The sequence below is a fragment of the Doryrhamphus excisus genome, chromosome 1 (assembly GCF_030265055.1).
Source record: "Doryrhamphus excisus isolate RoL2022-K1 chromosome 1, RoL_Dexc_1.0, whole genome shotgun sequence".
Taxonomy (NCBI): domain Eukaryota; kingdom Metazoa; phylum Chordata; class Actinopteri; order Syngnathiformes; family Syngnathidae; genus Doryrhamphus; species Doryrhamphus excisus.
In genome coordinates this window covers 31,372,651-31,391,508 of record NC_080466.1, presented here as the reverse complement: position 1 = coordinate 31,391,508, position 18,858 = coordinate 31,372,651, and the positions used below count along the sequence as shown (strand labels likewise).

At 39.6% G+C, this 18,858-nt stretch overlaps 1 protein-coding gene across 1 annotated transcript in view; it reads right to left on the bottom strand.

Annotated features, from left to right (window-relative positions):
• Positions 1-355: 355 nt before the first annotated feature.
• The window catches only part of epha7 (eph receptor A7), a 61,263-nt gene continuing 42,760 nt past the window's right edge, over positions 356-18,858 (bottom strand). The window contains exons 7-17 of the mRNA XM_058086429.1: positions 18,260-18,428; positions 15,660-15,768; positions 13,410-13,465; positions 11,911-12,036; positions 11,289-11,474; positions 9,724-9,785; positions 9,445-9,654; positions 7,927-8,076; positions 7,409-7,602; positions 5,999-6,154; positions 356-4,886 (exon numbers count right to left, since the gene is read on the bottom strand). Coding sequence (XP_057942412.1) covers positions 4,772-4,886; positions 5,999-6,154; positions 7,409-7,602; positions 7,927-8,076; positions 9,445-9,654; positions 9,724-9,785; positions 11,289-11,474; positions 11,911-12,036; positions 13,410-13,465; positions 15,660-15,768; positions 18,260-18,428 — 1,533 coding nt within the window. The 3' untranslated portion in view covers positions 356-4,771. The remainder of the gene's footprint in view (positions 4,887-5,998; positions 6,155-7,408; positions 7,603-7,926; positions 8,077-9,444; positions 9,655-9,723; positions 9,786-11,288; positions 11,475-11,910; positions 12,037-13,409; positions 13,466-15,659; positions 15,769-18,259; positions 18,429-18,858) is intronic.

Sequence of the window (18,858 nt, the reverse complement as noted above, 5' to 3'; positions counted from 1 at the left end):
CCAATGTGTTTTTTTTCCCCAACTAGTTCAACTTTCATTATGGAAATTTTATTCTCATAATTGTATGCCTTAATTCCAATAATATTTTGACTTTATTCTTGTTACATTAAAAATATTTCCAAAAATTACAACTTCTTGTTTCTCATATTACTTTTGAAAAAATAGTTTTCTCATGTTTCTTGTAATTTTTTTTACTGTATTCTTGTAAAATTACTGATTTTCCATTTTTGCTTCCAAGTATTTTATTTTTTTTAATTTTCTTTATTGTGATTAGTTTTGTTTGGTTAATAAGTACAGTTGTGTGTCATCTGCATAGCAGTGGAAGTTCCTGGTGTGTTTTCTAATGATATTGCCTAAGGGGGACATACAAAGACTGAACAATACAGGTCCTAGCACGGAACCCTGTGGGATGCCACATTTTTAGATTATACATACGTTTTTTTTAGAATGTGCCACAGGCCCGTCAAAAAAAGGCCACAAATGGGCACCGGGCCTCACTTTAGACACCGCTGTTGTAGAAAGAACCCTGCACTCACTATGACGCATAAGAGACAAACATTTACAGATTGCATTTTATTTCCAAAAATATATGTACAAAGGTTACAAAGCAAAAGTCTTTATGTAACAGACATGATCAACTTAACGGTGTTTTATATCCTGTATCTTCTGATGACAAAAAGAATCAGCACTGATTCATTCTCTTTATGTTTACCGAGAAATAAATAGTAAAATCTTACTTTTTTTTTTTTTTTCAAACGTTCATCATTACTAAAAATGAAATCACATCCATGATCTTTGGTCCGAAATGAAAAGGTATGTACAATTGAATACTTGAGTGATGACAAGTCATCTGAAAGATATAAAAAAATATAGTGCATTTTTTATTGATTCAGTTTTCTGTTGTCTGGTAGTATGTGTAAAAACAATATAAATAAAATATACAAGTCTTACAATTAGAAGAAGAAGAAGAAAAAAAACAGTGTTGCACTCTTTGGAATCAAGTCCCAGCGCACCAAAGCAGTGACATAAATTTGCAGTGCTGAATCATAACATTTCAAAAGGATTTCCTTACTAGCTTTATTATCTGTTGTATGTGACTCAATATTGTATCATCGTGTTTTTGTCTTTTTATTTAATCTTAGTTTTTTTATGGCCGAGTTGAAGAGAACCACACCTCGGAATGTGATATGATGGATTTTAAAATGGGGGGCGGGGGGGGGGGGGGTCTATTATGCTCATTTTTCGACCCTTTGTATTGATAGAGCAGTTTCACACAATAACCCGCCCAGAAAACTTCCTAGATCTTCCAGAATCTCCACCTATTCCAGCTGTATTTCCTTCCTTTTGTGCTTCCACCCACGGTCCGCGGCCTTTCTAACTATGAACCACATAAGGAAGTCCGCCACTCTGTGACATCACAAAGGCGCAGTTTGTACCACGCCTTCTGAAACCGAGCGTTTCGAGCCATCCCAAACTTCTTTCAGGGATCACTTCCAAATGCGCAAACCTCATTATCTGAAACTTTGGCATCATTTAACACCAGAATACGACATTCTAACTACATTTATAGGTCAGAAAAGTGGAAAAAGCATCATAGGTCCCTTTTAAGGATGATGTGTTGACTGAATGGCTTTATGTTTGTTAATCTGCCTAATTGTGGAATTCTTATATATAGATTAGGTGAGGTTTATTAAAGGTGCTCGGATCAGACCCCCGCCCCCCAACCCCACACCAAGAACTCCATCAACCAACACCTGTTCACATACACTCAAGTCCATATTATTTCTCCCCTATTTTCTCCCCTTGACACGTAATATTATGAATTTATTCTTGCAAATGTACAACTTTTTCTAATTTTCTTAAATTTAAGGCTTTATTCTCGTGAATTTACAACTTTTTCCTCATAAATTTATGACTTTTTCTGGTAAATTTACAACTTTTTGTCATAAATGTCTTCCTTTGTTCTGGTAAATTCATGACTTTATTCTCATAAATCTAAAATTTCATCTCACAAATGTACAACTTTTTATCATAAATGTACACATTTATTCTCGTAAATGTTCCACTTTATTCTCATAATTATATGACTTTTTTTCTGGTAAATTTTTCGTTTTTTTTAACATGGCCCCAATACTCTGCTGTACATTTTGACTTGGAATAATCCAAGTAAGTAGCCAAATATTTTCTAATTTTGAAAATGATCCACATCTCTTGATCTATGGCCTTTTAGAGAAACCACATATCTGGTTAAAAAAAAACAAAAAACAAACCCAATATATGTATCTACCTATATACAGACAGAAGGGGATATTCTTATTTAATCCCCTGCTGATTTAAGTTAGGCTTACCCCCTAACAAAGACATGGACAGTCCATACTTTTATGCAAAGTGTATTGAAACAGATAAAAATAACAAATAAAAAATTTGTGTTTGATTAACTTAAATTAATATTTGATTCCCTGGAAAACAACAAGAATTCTGAGCCGTAGGAAAGAAGAAACAACACACATGAAAAAACACAGACGGCAACTCAGCATCACAATCTGTCCCTGCCCAGTTTTTGATTTGACACCCAAATCCTCCTTTTCATCATCAGAAAGTATTGCTGGTGAATAAATATGAACTCATGTGATTGAATGGCGCATCCGAAGGGGTCTTCTCCTCTCAGCACACATGACTAGCACCTTGGTAATGTCAGGTGAAGACCTATTTTACCTGGTAATTATTGCTTTGTTTACTTCATCTCTTCTCTTAGCACTTTGTAGCATTACAACGTGTCCTTGATCTTGATTTCAGCAGTGCAAGTTTCAGATAACGAAACATCATACGGCGAGGATAACAAAACAAACCAAGATCACGTTGAAAAAAGAAATCGCAGTAAAAGCATCCGCACCGGCAATACGTCAAACACTTAAGGCAGCGACACATCCAGGGAGTTCACCTTTCTCCTTTTTTGATTCCATGTATTTGCAGCGGAAGAATGTACCCAGAAAATGTGCAACATTTAGGCATAATTCTGTCAAAACAAGCGATGGGGCTTGGATATGGTCTTTCAACAGTGCACTATCCCAACAAAGAGTCGGAGCTAAAATTCCCGTAATGAACTCCAACAATATTGCTACATTGACAAAGAGTCAAAGAAGGTCTAGAAAAATCTACTCAGTGTTCAAAATTCATAATAAATGAATGAAAAATTGTACATGAGGTTCAAAGTGCCAACAGAAAAGGTTGAAGAGAATGTTTTCTCCATATTTGGATTATTTGGATTAATACTGAGTATACCCTGCTTGCAAATTGAAGGAAATGTACGTTGGTTCTATGCACCAAACGGATTTTGATCCTAACCGTTAACCCTTCATTTCTTTCAAGCAGAGTATTCCCTGTTTCCAAGTTGAAGGAAACATGGACTGTTCAATGCACCATAGACTGTTTAGCACAAAGCAAAAACAGTCCGAACCCAAAAGGTATGTTTCCTCCATATTTGGATAACACTGATTACACCCTGTTTCAAATTTGAAGAACATGTAGACTGTTCTATGAACCATGGTATGTTACAATGAAAAACTGATTTTAACCCTAACCTAAACCATAACCAACCCCCGAATCCTGAAGGTATGGATAATGCAGCGTATACCCTGTTTCCAAGTCGGAGGAAACGTAAACCGTTCTATGCACGGTGGTATGTTACAAACGAAAACCAGATTTGAGCCCTAATCCGACCCAAACTCTAACCCTCACTCTAACCAACGCCAAACTCTAAAGGTATGTTTCCTCCATATTTGGATAATACTGAGTATACCCTGTTTCCAAGTCAAAGGAAACATAAACCATTCTATGCACGGTGCTTTGTTACAAATTAAAACCAGATTTGAGGCCTAATCCTACCCAAACTCTAACCCTCACTCTAACCAACGGCAAACTCTAAAGGTTTGTTTCCTCCATGTTTGGATAATACGGAATATACGCTGTATACTGTAAGTCGATGGAAACATAAACTGTTCTATGCACCGTGGTATGTTACAAACAAAAACGAGATTTGAGCCCTAATCCGAACTCTATCTCTCACTCTAACCAAGGCCAAACTCTCTTTTTCCTCCATGTTTGGATAATACTGAGTATACCCTGTACTGTATACTGTAAGTCGATGGAAACATAAACTGTTCTATGCACGGTGGTATGTTACAAATTAAAACCAGATTTGAGCCCTAATCCGACCCAAACTCTATCCCTCACTCTAACCAACGCCAAACTCTAAAGGTTTGGATAATACTGAGTATACCCTGTACTGTGTACTGTAAGTCAAAGGAAACATAAAGTGTTCTATGCACGGTGGTATGTTACACATGAAAAGCAGGTTTAACCCGAAGCACCCTAAATACGGAGTATACCCTGTTTCCAAGTGGAGGGAAACATAGACTGTTCTATGGACCATGGTATGAACCCCCAAACCTCAGCTTGTAGATCCAACATTTAGTTCTTTGTAAAGGCAAACCATTGCCAATAGTGTCATTAAGGAGTCATTAAGTTTAAACACTTAATTGTCAACGCACGATTTGATATGTGTTCATTAGCTCATTTAGAAAAAAAAGAAAAGAAAATGCCATTTTCCTTGTCCATTGTTTGCATTTCTTCCTCTCCTTCACGTCCAAAATGTCTCACTGAAGAAAAAGATTCCCGTGAGGCTGACATGTTGGTCCATTGATCCCAGCCAGGTTCCAGTACACATAATACTCCATACAGTACAGATAATACTCCATAAAAATTGTTTCCGTCAGACTTGGACACCTGGATTGTGAAGATGAAGCATCTGCGATCTCATCGTCTGTATACTGCTCATAATCTTTTTCTGATGGCCCACTAGTGTAATACCCACGCTCATGACATCCCTGGAAGACAAGACAAAACATCAGTCAGCCAAGGAATACCAGACGCATCTTATCTTTTTTATTTTTTGGGCATTTTGTGAGAAAGCGTTGTACGGTGATCCCTTGCAGTTAATTGGTTCCGTAGCACCAGACTTGTATACATGTATACAGGTTACATCGGAATACTCACAGCAATTGCTACTGCATTTGCTTGTGCACTTCCTGTATTCAACATTTATCATTCATCCGTGCCATCTGATACTAGCCACTTTAATATGAGGAGTTTTTCTCTTTCCGAATTATTTTTCCGAAAGCAGTGGTATAAATGGAAAGGAATATTCCAATCGCGTGTCTACATAATCAACCAGAATAGTCAATGGGGCATGCCCAGTAAAACGTAAACACCAACATCACGTGATACCGACTTCCTCCAGTTTTTCTTTCACTTGTTGGAATAACTCCGTATTGCCAGTTTTTCCTTCATCCAGTCTTGAAATTTAGTTTGAATCAAAAACAAACTTTCCTTAGCAGTCCAGTGCCGATTGCTCGCCTCCATTTTTTTTATATCGAAGAACGTCTGGAGCTGCGTGTTACGTCATATCTCAGCATTCGCTGAAAGAACGCACCCAGGAACAGGAAAAGATAAAGTTCAATCTTGCTAATATTTTATAATTAAGCTCGGCACATGTTTTATATAGATATGTATTTTCTTTTTGAATAAAAGTGGACTTGTGAATGGCGTATAGAAGGGTTTAGATTCTGTTCCACAGATGGCGCTAATGCACACCAAAGCTGCTTGCCAACCGCCAATAAACAACAGAAGAAGAAAAACACCAGGAAGAAGAATGTAGTCTGACAACTTTCCGTTTGAGCGGGTACAAGATACCTCAATCGGATTGGGGAAAGGAATATTAAACCCCTGGGAATCCCATTATATATTCATTCGGATTGGCACTTTCGGAATGAGGTGTATACAAAGGTTACATTCTTTCTGTTTGAGCAAATAACCCGAATGGAATTGGAATATTTGGGTCCATGTATACGTGGCTAATGATCTGATAGTACTTTTTGTTGTTGTAGTCAAATGTACTGAGTTTGGGTGGTTATTTTTTTAGGGATTTCCATCTACTTACTCGATTGACATCCTGGCCACAGATTTCAGGGAACTGTAGCCAGCTGCTGTGAAGTTGTCCCGATATCGTTCCATCTTGATGGCTTCCAGCCACTCTTCCACTGAGTGGAGAGCAGCAAAGTCCAGTGTGCTCTGATCTAACAGGGGTCGAGCTGGTCTGTGGGATGAGAACATGAGGGTGTTGACGGGAAGACAGAAAAGGGCATCTGACATCTGGACTATTTTTAAGTAAAACAACGCCATCTGGACGAAAGCAGGGCCACGTTCTTTCCAGGCACTTTCATATTTTATAAAGTAAAACATAGGAATATGGATTTCAAGTTAAAAGCTTTGTGATATAGTAGCTGAAATGCTACTATTTTCCCACATTATGAGTTCAATCCCATAAAATGTAAATGTTTTTTCCTTAATTATAATTTTTATCTGAATATTTTTGACTTTATTCTCATAAAATTACACTTTTCAACTTTCCACTTTTATTCTCATAATTTATTCTCATAATTACGACTTTATACAGCACCCCTGATCAATAGCACTCACAATAAATATACTTTAAAAAAATTATAATTAATCCAGCCACATGGTGGACATGTTGGCCATACAGTCAGGAGATCCGGCAGACCCGGGTTCAATTCTCCACTTGGGCATCTCTGTGCGGAGTTCCTAATATAGTTTAAGGTTTTGGAAAGCAGGAAGTGAACAAATGTAACAGTTGGTGATTGTAAAAGTACCAGATGGAGGGGTAGGATTTAATAAGCTTTGCTTCTTCCTACTCCTTTTGGACATGTGGAACTGGGAACTGATTATGGGATGCACTCAATTGTAATCTGATGCATGTTCAAATGAAATAAAACCATTACCATTACCATTTCTTGTTAAATTATATTTCACAAATGTGATGAAGTCCAATAAAAACTAGTTGCAGGCTGAAATGGCACCACTGGGCTAATGTATTGAGAGCGTTTCTGCCCGTTCATCATCCGGGTTGGAGGAAAGGTGTCTGATGGGGGAGTAACCGTGGGTGACGGATCGGAGCAATTCCTTTCATCGGTTGGATCCGATATCCTCATGGCCCCTTTAAGGACCTCCACAGGACTCAGGTCCTGAGAGAATCCCACATCTTGGTGCCAAAAACACTAAAACACTAGCAGCTGCAAACCAGTTCCTTTAAAGTCTCATCTGATGAAGACACTGAAGCGGCCGGTACGCCATTTTCCACGGAAACTGGTTGGACTCTCTTAGACCCGTTGCAGTTTGCCAAGCAGCCTGGACTAGATGCATCGAGGATCATGTCCTTTGATCCTGCCTGGAGTTGTGAGGGACAAGCTGGAGTACACAGGAGTGGACTGCTTGTCCTGCACTACTACAGTACGTCATACTAGAAGCGGATAAATACTAAAGATGTCCTCACCTTGTGCATGTCCCAGCTGGCGTTTTCAGCGTGGTCGGATTCCGAATCATCTTATCGAGAATGCTGACTATCTGATCGAATTTGGGCCGATCTCCTCTGTCCGTCTGCCAGCAATCCAACATAAGCTGATGAAGGCCTGGGGGACAGTCCATCGGAGCCGGGAGACGGTAGCCTTCCTCCAGGGCTTTAATGACCTAAACGTCGGAAACGGGTTTGCCTCTGTTACATTTCTCCGCCTTTTCATGCAAGTGCAAGTGAAACCACTGACAGGAGGTCTCACTCTGTTTGCCGTTGTTCTATGAAGCATAGATAGCTTTCTCACTGCCGAGTGTGAAAACTAGAACGAAACACTTTGACTGAGACCAGATCTGACGTAGTTTTCCAAGCAGTGGGAGCAGCATAAGAAAAAGTTCAGATTCTGGCAATATATAGCAATATACAGTTATCGCAAGACATTTTTGTTCATTTTTTTTAAATCACATGACACTCCTACTTGACAACACTAAATAGCTACTTACATCTTGATTGGACATGTCCCAATATGGCCGTTCCCCATAGGACATCACTTCCCACATGACAATCCCGTAACTCCACACATCGCTTGCTGAGGTGAATTTACGGAACTGGACAGCTTCTGGCGCCGTCCACCGGACTGGTATTTTTCCACCCTGTTCAGAAAAATACAAAATATACAGTACTACACAACAGTTTGTGTAAATATGTTAATACAGTAATCCCTCGCCACTGCACGCTTACAATTTCACAGCTTAACTCCATCATGGTTTTTAAAGAAATATATTCCATCATGCTGTTTTGGCTTGACTATGGACTGGTGTTGACAAAATTATTATTTAATATTATTAAATTATTATAATTATTTATTATAATTATATTATTATTGTAATTATTATTATAATTAATTATTATTTCCCTAAATTAAGCATTTTCAAGCATAAACATAGGCAAATTAAGTAAAACAAAAATTTAAGAAGATGCTTTCAAAGATTTAATGATATGTAGTATTCAACAGAACGGACCAGTGGTTACCGCGCAGACCTCACAGCTAGGAGACCAGGGTTCAATTCCACCCTCGGCCATCTCTGTGTGGAGTTTGCATGTTCTCCCCGTGCATGCGTTCAACATTCCAAAAACATGCTAGGTTAATTGGCCACTCCAAATTGTCCATAGGTATGAATGTGAGTGTGAATGTTTTTTTGTCTATATGTGCCCTGTGATTGGCTGGCCACCAGTCCAGGGTGTACCCTGCCTCTCGCCCGAAGACAGCTGGGATAGGCTCCAGCCCCCCCGCCCCCCACCGTCGTGAGGATAAGCGGTAGAAAATGAACGAACAAATTTAATTTAATTTAATTTAATTTAATTTAATTTAATTTAATTTAATTTAATTTAATTTAATTTAATTTAATTTAATTTAATTTAATTTAATTTAATTTAATTTAATTTAATTTAATTTAATTTAATTTAATTTAATTTAATTTAATTTAATTTAATTTAATGTGTTTTATCACGTACCAAAGTATGAGGTGATATGATAAATGGCTCACCTTTACTTCCTCTGATGTGGTATTAATGTGCGGTTCTGCGGTTAATCGGTCGTCCATTGTTGTGTATGCAATGAAAATGGATCCGCCGGGAGCGTCGAAACCGTTTTGTATGCGACGCTCGAGTCCGCCAGGTCGGAGCCATCCTCAAACGGAACAACCAGTGACATTCTAGTCGATTCCGTGCCCAAGGGAGTTAAGGCGGCATTGGAAAATAATGCTATCCACACTAAATAATCACACTCACGTTTGTTGCCGGCTATTTAGAAAATAATGGCCGTGTGTTGAGGAGAGTACATTTCCACTGTACAGTAATACAAGCTGTACTACTTTAGAGGGACAATATTGGATTCTTGATTATACATTCTATTAAATCTTATTGGTGCAGTGTTTTAGCGGCTAGCGGCGACTTCCTCTAAAATCTAACCCCCACTTACTGAACGCCACCCGGTAAGACAAGTGAGACAAGTTACTCACAGTGGTTGAGTAGACGGCTTCGGGATCGTCGTTTATCATCCGCGACAAGCCGAAGTCGGACACTTTACAGACAAGGTTGCTGTTCACCAGGATGTTTCGTGCTGCCAGATCTCGATGGACGTAACCCATGTCCGCCAGATATCTCATTCCTGCCGCGATGCCCCTGAGCATGCCAACCAACTGAATGACGGTGAATTTACCGTCGTGTATCTGCGCAGAGCAACACAACCAGGTCAGCAATCCTGCGCTGGTGGACATTTCCATACTCTGGATACTCACTCTCAGGAAGGAATCCAGTGAACCGTTCTCCATGAACTCGGTGACGATCATCACTGGTTTTCCTGGAGAAAGAAAGGACTATTTATAGACATAGATGACAATGATGCTGTTAGATACTATTATTAAGTCTAACAGCTTCTCATAGAAAGCCTTCTTGACTTTCCTAAGGAGGCTTCTTGAAAAGTGTGACCACCAGGCCGGTCTGCAAATCCAGAGGTACTGTTCCCAACTTCCACACATGGACCCAAATATTCTAATTCCATTCGGGTTATTTGCTCAAACGGAAAGAATGTAACCTTTGTATACACCTCATTCCCAAAGAAAAGTGGGCTAGTGGATTTACGGTGGAGGCACGGGTGCTGCGGATTTCGGAGGATGGCAGATGGGGTGGTGCGGCGCTCTACAGGAAGCAATGAAGTCTGTAAAATTAAATTATTAAAAATAAAAATCCAGAAATTGTTACAACTATAATGATGAAAATGGCAATATTAATGATGATTACAATAATGGTGATAATAGTGATAATAATAACAATAATAATGGTAATAATGATAAAGATTATAACAATAATGATAATAACAATAATAATATTACAATGATAATAATAACAGGGGAAAAGGCATTTATAAGCTTTTGCTTCAGCCTACTCCTTTTGGGCTTGTGATCAGATAGTTGAATACAAATGTAAATAATGGAAAGTTATATTTTGATTGATGTAAGAAATGTTTCATATATTTGCCCCAAAAAAAACAAAAAAAAATTCTTGCTAATAAAAGTTCATAATTTTTCCTTGAGACCAACCGTCGTGAGGATAAGCGGTAGAAAATGAACAAATTTAATTTAATTTAATTTAATTTAATTTAATTTAATTTAATTTAATTTAATTTAATTTAATTTAATTTAATTTAATTTAATTTAATTTAATTTAATTTAATTTAATTTAATTTAATTTAATTTAATTTAATTTAATTTAATTTAATGTTTTATCACGTACCAAAGTACGAGGTGATATGATAAATGGCTCACCTTTACTTTCTCTGATGTGGTATTAATGTGCGGTTCTGCGGTTAATCGGTTGTCCATTGTTGTGTATGCAATGAAAATGGATCCGCCGGGAGCGTCGAAACCGTCGAAAAACAAAAAAAAATTCTTGCTAATAAAAGTTCATAATTTTTCCTTGAGACCTTTTCTCATTCGATTACATTTTTTTTCTCTTATTCTTGTAAAATGATTGCTCATTTTTCCATTTGTGTTGTTGATTTTTTAGTGTTCTTGCTTCTGTGGGGGGATCTGAAACTTGCAAAGCCAGAGCTTGGAGACCTTCAGGATTTGAAGTGTATCTGTACAGAGGAGTGGACCAAAATGCCTGCTCAAAATGACGTGAGATGTGTGCAACTACGAGAAAGTCCACCTTTGTGGATCCAAGTCACATTTCCCTCAATCCAAGACTGGCTATTATGTCATGTGTATTTAATGTCGTGTTTCTCTGTTACAGTAAAGCTACTGTAAAAACACAATACTTTAAGAGGACTACTTCTGTCTGCGTCTCCTTACAGTGGGATTACCTCTTGTCACTACTCCTTCCAGATGCACCACATTGGGATGGTCGAACTGTCCCATGATGCTGGCCTCGCAGAGGAAGTCCCTCCTCTGCTTCTCAGTGTAACCCACTTTTAATGTTTTAATGGCGACCGAAGCGTCCCGCTTTCCAGGTAATTTTATCCGCCCGCTGCACATCTCCCCGAACTCTCCTGCATGGCATGAAGGGTGAGGTTAGTTGAAGGTAAAGCCAAATGATGGAGCTCTTCATAATAACAAATGCATTAGTGTACAGAATATTGAGACAAAGTGCAGCTGTGCTGCGGTGGAATACAAATTGGAGCGCGGCATCTTTTTATTCCCAGGGGAGGACAAGCGAGACCTATATAAAGACGCACTGGAAATGCATAGACACTCGCATTGACCGCCTCTGCAAAACCAATGTGGCAGCAATTTCTCAGCTGCGGCAATCGCCCGCAGCCCGCAAATTAATTGCAATGAACTTTTCCCCCGTTCATAATTGTATATCAATATACAATGTGTAAGGCTGTGTGCTGTATTCACCGATGTGAATATATGGCTGTCAGCGTGATAGATGGGAGTACAGGGACTAAACAGAAAGAGCCGAGAGACAACGGGGGGGCTCACCTGCTCTGACAACCCGCTCGATTTTAATGCAGGACGCATCCAGCTCCTTGGTAAATTGATGGACAGCTCTGTTTGGGTCCTCGTAGGTTTCAGGGTCAATATATGTCTTAGTGCCTGGAAATTTAACTACACAAAAGAGAAGAGGATTATGATGATGTATTGGTATGCGCTATGCAAACCAGCACGCTCGTGGCAGGGAAATAGTCATCAACAAAACAAATGATTCACAAAAATATGATAAATGTAATTTCATCCTTGGTTAGCATTCCCTCTTAACCAAATGTACTCTAACCAAATAAATTTCACGTTGCTGGTTTTTTCCCAGTTTCTGCTGCTTTTCCTCACGCAAATTTTCTTCCCATAATTTATATACGGGCTGCACAGTGGACAAGTGGTTAAGGCGCGGGTCACACAGCTAAGAGACCCGAGTTCGATTCCACTCTCGGGTATCTCTGTGTGGAGTTTGCATGTTTCTCCGGGTACTCCGGTATGACAAAAATGTGATAAACAGTCAGTAGTTGAATGCCAAGGTGTGATTTCATCCTTGGTTAGCATTCCCTCTTAACCAAATGTACTCTAACCAAATCAATTTTACGTTGCTGTTTTTTTCCCAGTTTCTGCTGCTTTTCCTCTCGCAAATTTTTTTCTCAGAATTTATTTAGGGGCTGCACGGCGCACGAGTGGTTAAGGCGCAGGCCACACAGCTAGGAGACCCGAGTTCGATTCCACCCTCGGGTATCTCTGTGTGGAGTTTGCATGTTTCTCCAGGTACTCCACTCCGGTATCACAACAAACAGTCAGCAGTCGAATGCTATGGTGTGATTTCATCCTTGGTTAGCATTCCACACAGTCAGAAGAACTGGGTTCGATTCTCAGCTGGGGCATCTCTGTGTGGAGTTTGCATGTTCTCTCTTAATTGGTGACTCCAAATTGTCAGTAGGTATGAATGTGAGCGTGAGTGTGAATGGTTGTTTGACCTTGCCTCTCAACCAAAGGCAGCTGGGATAGGCTCCAGCAACGTAGCACTTTTTCTTATCAGCTCTTCCCCGCCACAGCACGGCGGACAATAATGCAATCTTTCACCCCGCGAGGCTGAGTCTGTGGTCCAATTGGGGTTCATTCAGACACAAGCTGAGTCAAGTCCGTGTTTCAAGGTGTTAGAACAGCGAGCGGTGAAGCTTTCACACCTTTAGCAATAATAGACATGGACTCACAGCAACAGAGCAGCCTTTTTTCCATTCAGCGGGTTTGTGTACCGCGTCTATCATTCCCGTTCCAACTGGGAAGCTGTGTCGTGTTGTCCCCAGGGTCATCATTAGGAGGTGGTGTATAGGTGTTTAAAAACTCTTACTGATAACATTTGCCAAAAAGCAGCACTTGCAACAAAGATGTCTCACTCTTGTTCTAAACTGTCTGGATTTTATGTGTGTGTGTGTGTGTTTTTAAAAAAAGACTGTTCCTTCCAAAACAAACAAACAAACAAAAAAACATGCACTCACACTGGAAGTAAAGTTCTTCGTCTCCCTCTTGATCCGCCTTACTGTATCCGCAATGCCTGCAGGAGACATGGAAGCGATACACATTCAGACGACTGCACAGAATAAATAAACATCTTAAATTGCAAGAACTTGGTGTGAACTTATTGTGGAAAAAAAAACCCTGCTGAGCAGCCTGAACCAGAACAATTGCATCAATGCAATGTAATACAGTAGTAGTTTTAGGCTACTTTTGTGGCTACTTTTTTCTCCAAAAACAGCCCATTTTCTGCAGAAAACACATCTCATTCACACGAAAATAATACAGCATATATATGTAGATTTTTATATTATATTATATTATATTATTCATTCATTTATTTTCTACCGCTTTTTCCTCACGAAGGTCGCGGGGGTGCTGGAGCCTATCCCAGCTGTCTTGGGGCGAGAGGCGGATATTTAATTTAATTTAATTTAATTTAATCATATTATATCATATTATATCATATTATATCATATTATATCATATTATATCATATTATATTGATATTGGCTGCACGCAACTATGGTGCATTCAAAGACTGCCAAACAAAATGCGAAATCCCAGCACAACAAATAAAAAAAACATTGGCAAAGACATAAACACGGCGTATGAGCGGTTCATGCGCAGGCTTCACAGCTAAGAGACCCGAGTTCAATTCTACCCTCGGCCATTTCTGTGTGGAGTTCGCATGTCCAGGGTGTACCCCAGGGTGTACCCCGCCTATCGGCCAAAGACAGCACCCCCCGCGACCCTCGTGAGGATAAGCGGTAGAAAACGAATGGTTTAAAAATTGTCCATTTTTGCAGCAATGGATGTGCTTTTGCGATTGTTTTGCTATCTCCATTCCTTTGCAGGAGGTTGGTTTTGTGAATGAAGTTAAAAAGTGAAATGTTAAAAGTTCCTTCAGGCGCTGAGTTGCTGCTCAAAGTCAGAAAGAAAGAAGCGTGAAGGACAGGACAAGCACGTATTTGTGCTACATAAAGCTCTGGTGCCGCCGTTTCAAGTCTACCCCAAATCAGAGTCCAATTTATCTTTTGCAGCAGTTTATGTAAAGGACAGGGTGTCCCTAACATTTGGACGTACAGTAATCCCTCATTTATCACTGATAATTAAATGCACGCCCACCATTGCTGGAACTCATATATGATGACAATAGGTGATTTATGACATTGTGTAAATACACATATACATGCTACGCTCGACAATGTGTTGGGTACGAGTGAGCAACGTAAGCTAAAGCTAACACGCTAACAGCTAGCCAATATAACTTGGTGTCGTGTCATATTGTCATTTTATTCCAAAAAAACATCAGTGGCTAATGTCACAGCACCTTATTGGAAACAAAACAATTATGTAAGCTACAGAGAACTAGCCCGTAGCGAGTAATTGCGAAATCTAGCGTTGTCTAAAATAACTAAATATATACATGTATTTACTAAACTGTGTAAAAACAAACCTAAACGCTTACCAGTCGTTGTGACGTTTACGTGTTGTGATTTGACACATTTCTGTGTGGAGTTTGCATGTTCTCCTGTGCATTTGAACTCGTATTGACACATGTTTGTATATTTGAAACCCAAATTGTCCATAGGTATGAATGTGGGTGTGAATTGTTGTTTGTCTATATGTGCCCTGTGATTGGCTGGCCACCAGTCCAGGGTGTACCCCGCCTCTCGCCCCAAGACAGCTGGGATAGGCTCCAGCACCCCCCGTGACCCTCGTGAGGACAAGCTGTAGAAAATGAATGAATGAATTAATGAAAATGAGTCAAAGCTTTATCGCCACGATTAAAGTTAAGAGTGTAAGTTCTGACTTACTAAGCGTTGACATTTCACAGTTATGACGCAATCTGTGACATGAAACCATAAGCGGTTATGGTGTGACAGACTCGGAGGGAAGCGCCTTGAAAAACAAGCAGGTCGTGCAGATGAAAGAGCGTGTGGTAGAAAGTGCGTCACGGTGAGCAAGGTGCTTTATGACGGTGAAAGGAAAGCGGCGGGATACATCCTGCAGTGAGCGTCACACACGCAAATAATTATGTTGAACCTCAGTGGGAGGCGTGGGGGGGGGGGGGGGGGGAATAAAAATCCCAATCCGTTATTCCAACATGCCGTGACAGGGCTGGGTGCTTGTGTATGTGTGTTATGCGGAGGCCTGTGAATGACAGAAAAGCTAATTGGCAATCAGAGACTCACAAAAGCGGCGAGTCAATGGGGCCCGCACGAGCGTACCTTCTCCCAATGATAAAGCCAAACACCATGAACACCAGGATGATGGTTCCTGCCACTGCCACCACCGCTATGATGATGACAGGGTTCTGCTCGCTGGAGACAACTGCAGCTGATGAGAGACACACACACACACAAACATGCGGAAAGATCACAATGATCAGAGTGAACTTCAGAACATCACTCAAAAAGACGCACTCTTCAAGGCGGGTGTTAGCAAAAATGAAATAGCTTTCCACTTTTTAGCCTGATAAATGTAGTTAGCATGTTGTATTATCATGTTATATCATGGAATCGTGAAATCATGAAATCAACTATATCAGCAAGTTGAAGTATTTGTGATTATAGAAATAAGTATGTTCTCTGTAGTCGGCATTATGAATTATCAATACTGACTTTTTTTGCAGTACATTTAGCAAGTGAAGATTGCTTTGTGGAAGAGTGTAATAAAAGATATATATAAAATGATAACTTATCTATTTATCAGTACTCGTGTCAAACTTTATTCTCATTTAACCCTTCAAAATACATATTTTTTCACCCGGAAATTGAATTATCTTGAATATTAATTAATTAGGTTAATTAACCTAATAAGGTTTTGAAGTCTGCTGGAGTTGAAGGTACATGGCTTCAGGTCAAATTCCCAACTGTAAAATGTTTGGGAACCACTGAGCTACACACAATAACCCGCATATAGAATTAAAAAAAAATGTCTAGATCTTCCAGAATATGCACCTATTCAGCTGTATTTCTATGGATTTTGCGGCTCCCGCATAAACGGTCTGTTTTAATTGATCCCACCCACTGCCCGCCTCCAGCCACGCCCACTCCACGGTGGTTGGTCACACTCGCTGCTAGCTGCAACGTGTATAGGACTTGATAAATGTATCTTTTTAAAATGTCAGCTTTTAACATATATTCCAAACCCGATCCCGAACTGTACACATATGTGTACAGTATATGGAAATGAGCATTCAGTGGCATTCATTCTAATGCAAGTGATGATATTTACATTCATTTATGCTCAGACATAACAGCAGCAGCTCCTTAAGAGCTTTATCTTTTCCCCGGTGATATTATGTAAGCAGAAGTCTGAACGATTTGTGATTTCTTTGCTTGAAATGAAATCATTTCCCTGAGCTATTACTTCACTTTGCGGTGACGTAAACATGCCGGCATGACTCCACTTCTGGCTTATGTAATGCGCTGATAAAATGCTCAAATTCTAACAAACCTTGACATATGAATAATGCTTTGACTCGAGGGCGTCCAAACTTTTACTGTACAGTCGGGGCCACATGAAAGGATGCAGGGGTCAAGGGTCATGTTGATACGTTGGAAAGCAACACATGTTAAGAAGCTAAGAAGACGTATACACTCGCCAAAAAAATTCACCTCAGCTTTTTGATGTAGATGAAAAAGATATTCATATGAACTTTGCTTCCCCCCCCCATTTTTGCTGTTTTTGTTCATTTTTCCAAACATTCTTCTGAGATCGTTTTCTTTTGTAATATTCTTACTTCATTCTCATAATATTTCCATCATGTTTCTTTCTCCTGATGTTCATTCATTCATTCATTTTCTACCTTTTCCTCATGAGGGTCGCGGGGGTGCTGGAGCCTATCCCAGCGGCCAATTAACCTAGCATGTTTTTGGAATGTGGGAGGAAACCGGAGTACCCGGAGAAAACCCACACATGCACGGGGAGAACATGCAAACCCCACACAGAGATGGCCGAGGGTGGAATTGAACCCTGGTCTCTGAGCCGGGGGGATCTGCGCGCTAACCACTCGACCACCGTGCAGCCTCTCCTAATGTTATGACTTTAAAGAAATAACTATATGACTATTAATAACTATTATGCTAATCTTTCGACCCTTTGTATTGAGTTGTGGACTCTGTGGACTGCCCGCCTCCAGCCGCGTGGTTTTTTTTTTTTAGTTTTTCCAGTTATTTCTACTTTTTTTTGGAAATGTCTTTATTCCCATATTTAGACTTTATTCTTGTAACTTGATAACTTTTTCCGCAACCAAATTTTCCAAAAGTTACAACTTTGTGGGTTTTTTTTTGTTTTTCATAATATTACAACTTTTAAAATTAACATATTTTTCTTTAATATTTAATCTTTTTTCATAAAGTTTTTTCCACATAAACTTTTTTCTCTTAATATTTTGACTTCATTTTTGCTTATTTTTTCCATTTTCACTACTGTTGTTTTAAAACATTTTTGTTAAATTATATTATTACAATATACTGTGGGCCAATCATAAAAATAATACTGAAAATGGCTTGGATTCCCCAAATCCCTCCCAAAAAAAGAGTGCAGTTTTCCAAGTTGAATTGGTTCTGTATGTGTACACTGGAGCGCCCCTGTGGTTGGGACCCCAACTGCCGTATACATCCATTATGTTGGTACCCTTCATGTCTAACCTTCACTTATTTATTTATTTATCCTGTGGTAAATGTCAATTTTACTATTCAAATGTTGACAAACTAAGTATTTAACACTAACAAAAACAGTGTTTGTTCATCTTGTAGGTGACAGAATTGGGAAAAGGAAGGACATGCTGAAGTCATCCCGACGTAAGCACAAAAGTGTTTACCTGTTGCCTCCTCCTTGGTGGTTATCTCTAATCTGGGGCCAAATGTTCCATATCCCGCCTGCGTGAAGGCTCGTATCTGGAAGACGTAGGCAGTGCTGGGCTTCAGATTGTTCACAGTCGCCGATGGCAATCTGGCCCTCACTGTGGAGTAGGTTCGGTCCTTCTGATCCTGTGATAAAAGTGAAATAAAGTCAATACTCGGCTTCACTCCATCACATTTTTCTCCCAAAAAATGACTGACCCTGTTTCGTGGTTGTCTATACAGTTGATCACTAGTCATAAAATATGCACATTTTAGCAAAATATGATGTATTTTTTGCCTAAATGAATCATTACCAAACATAAAAATGGCTAAACCAAGTAAAATACAAAGACGCATTCAGAGACGTTGTGATGTTATGTAGTAATGTTGGGTGAGACACACAAGCACCAGACACTGGAGCAGAGGCCTTTACTGTAGGTTTGAATGATATCACAACAGGCACAATAATCCCTAATATCTAGTGGTTAGCGCGCAGACCTCACAGCTAGGAGACCAGGGTTCAATCTCACCCTCGGCCATCTCTGTGTGGAGTTTGCATGTTCTCCCCGTGCATGCG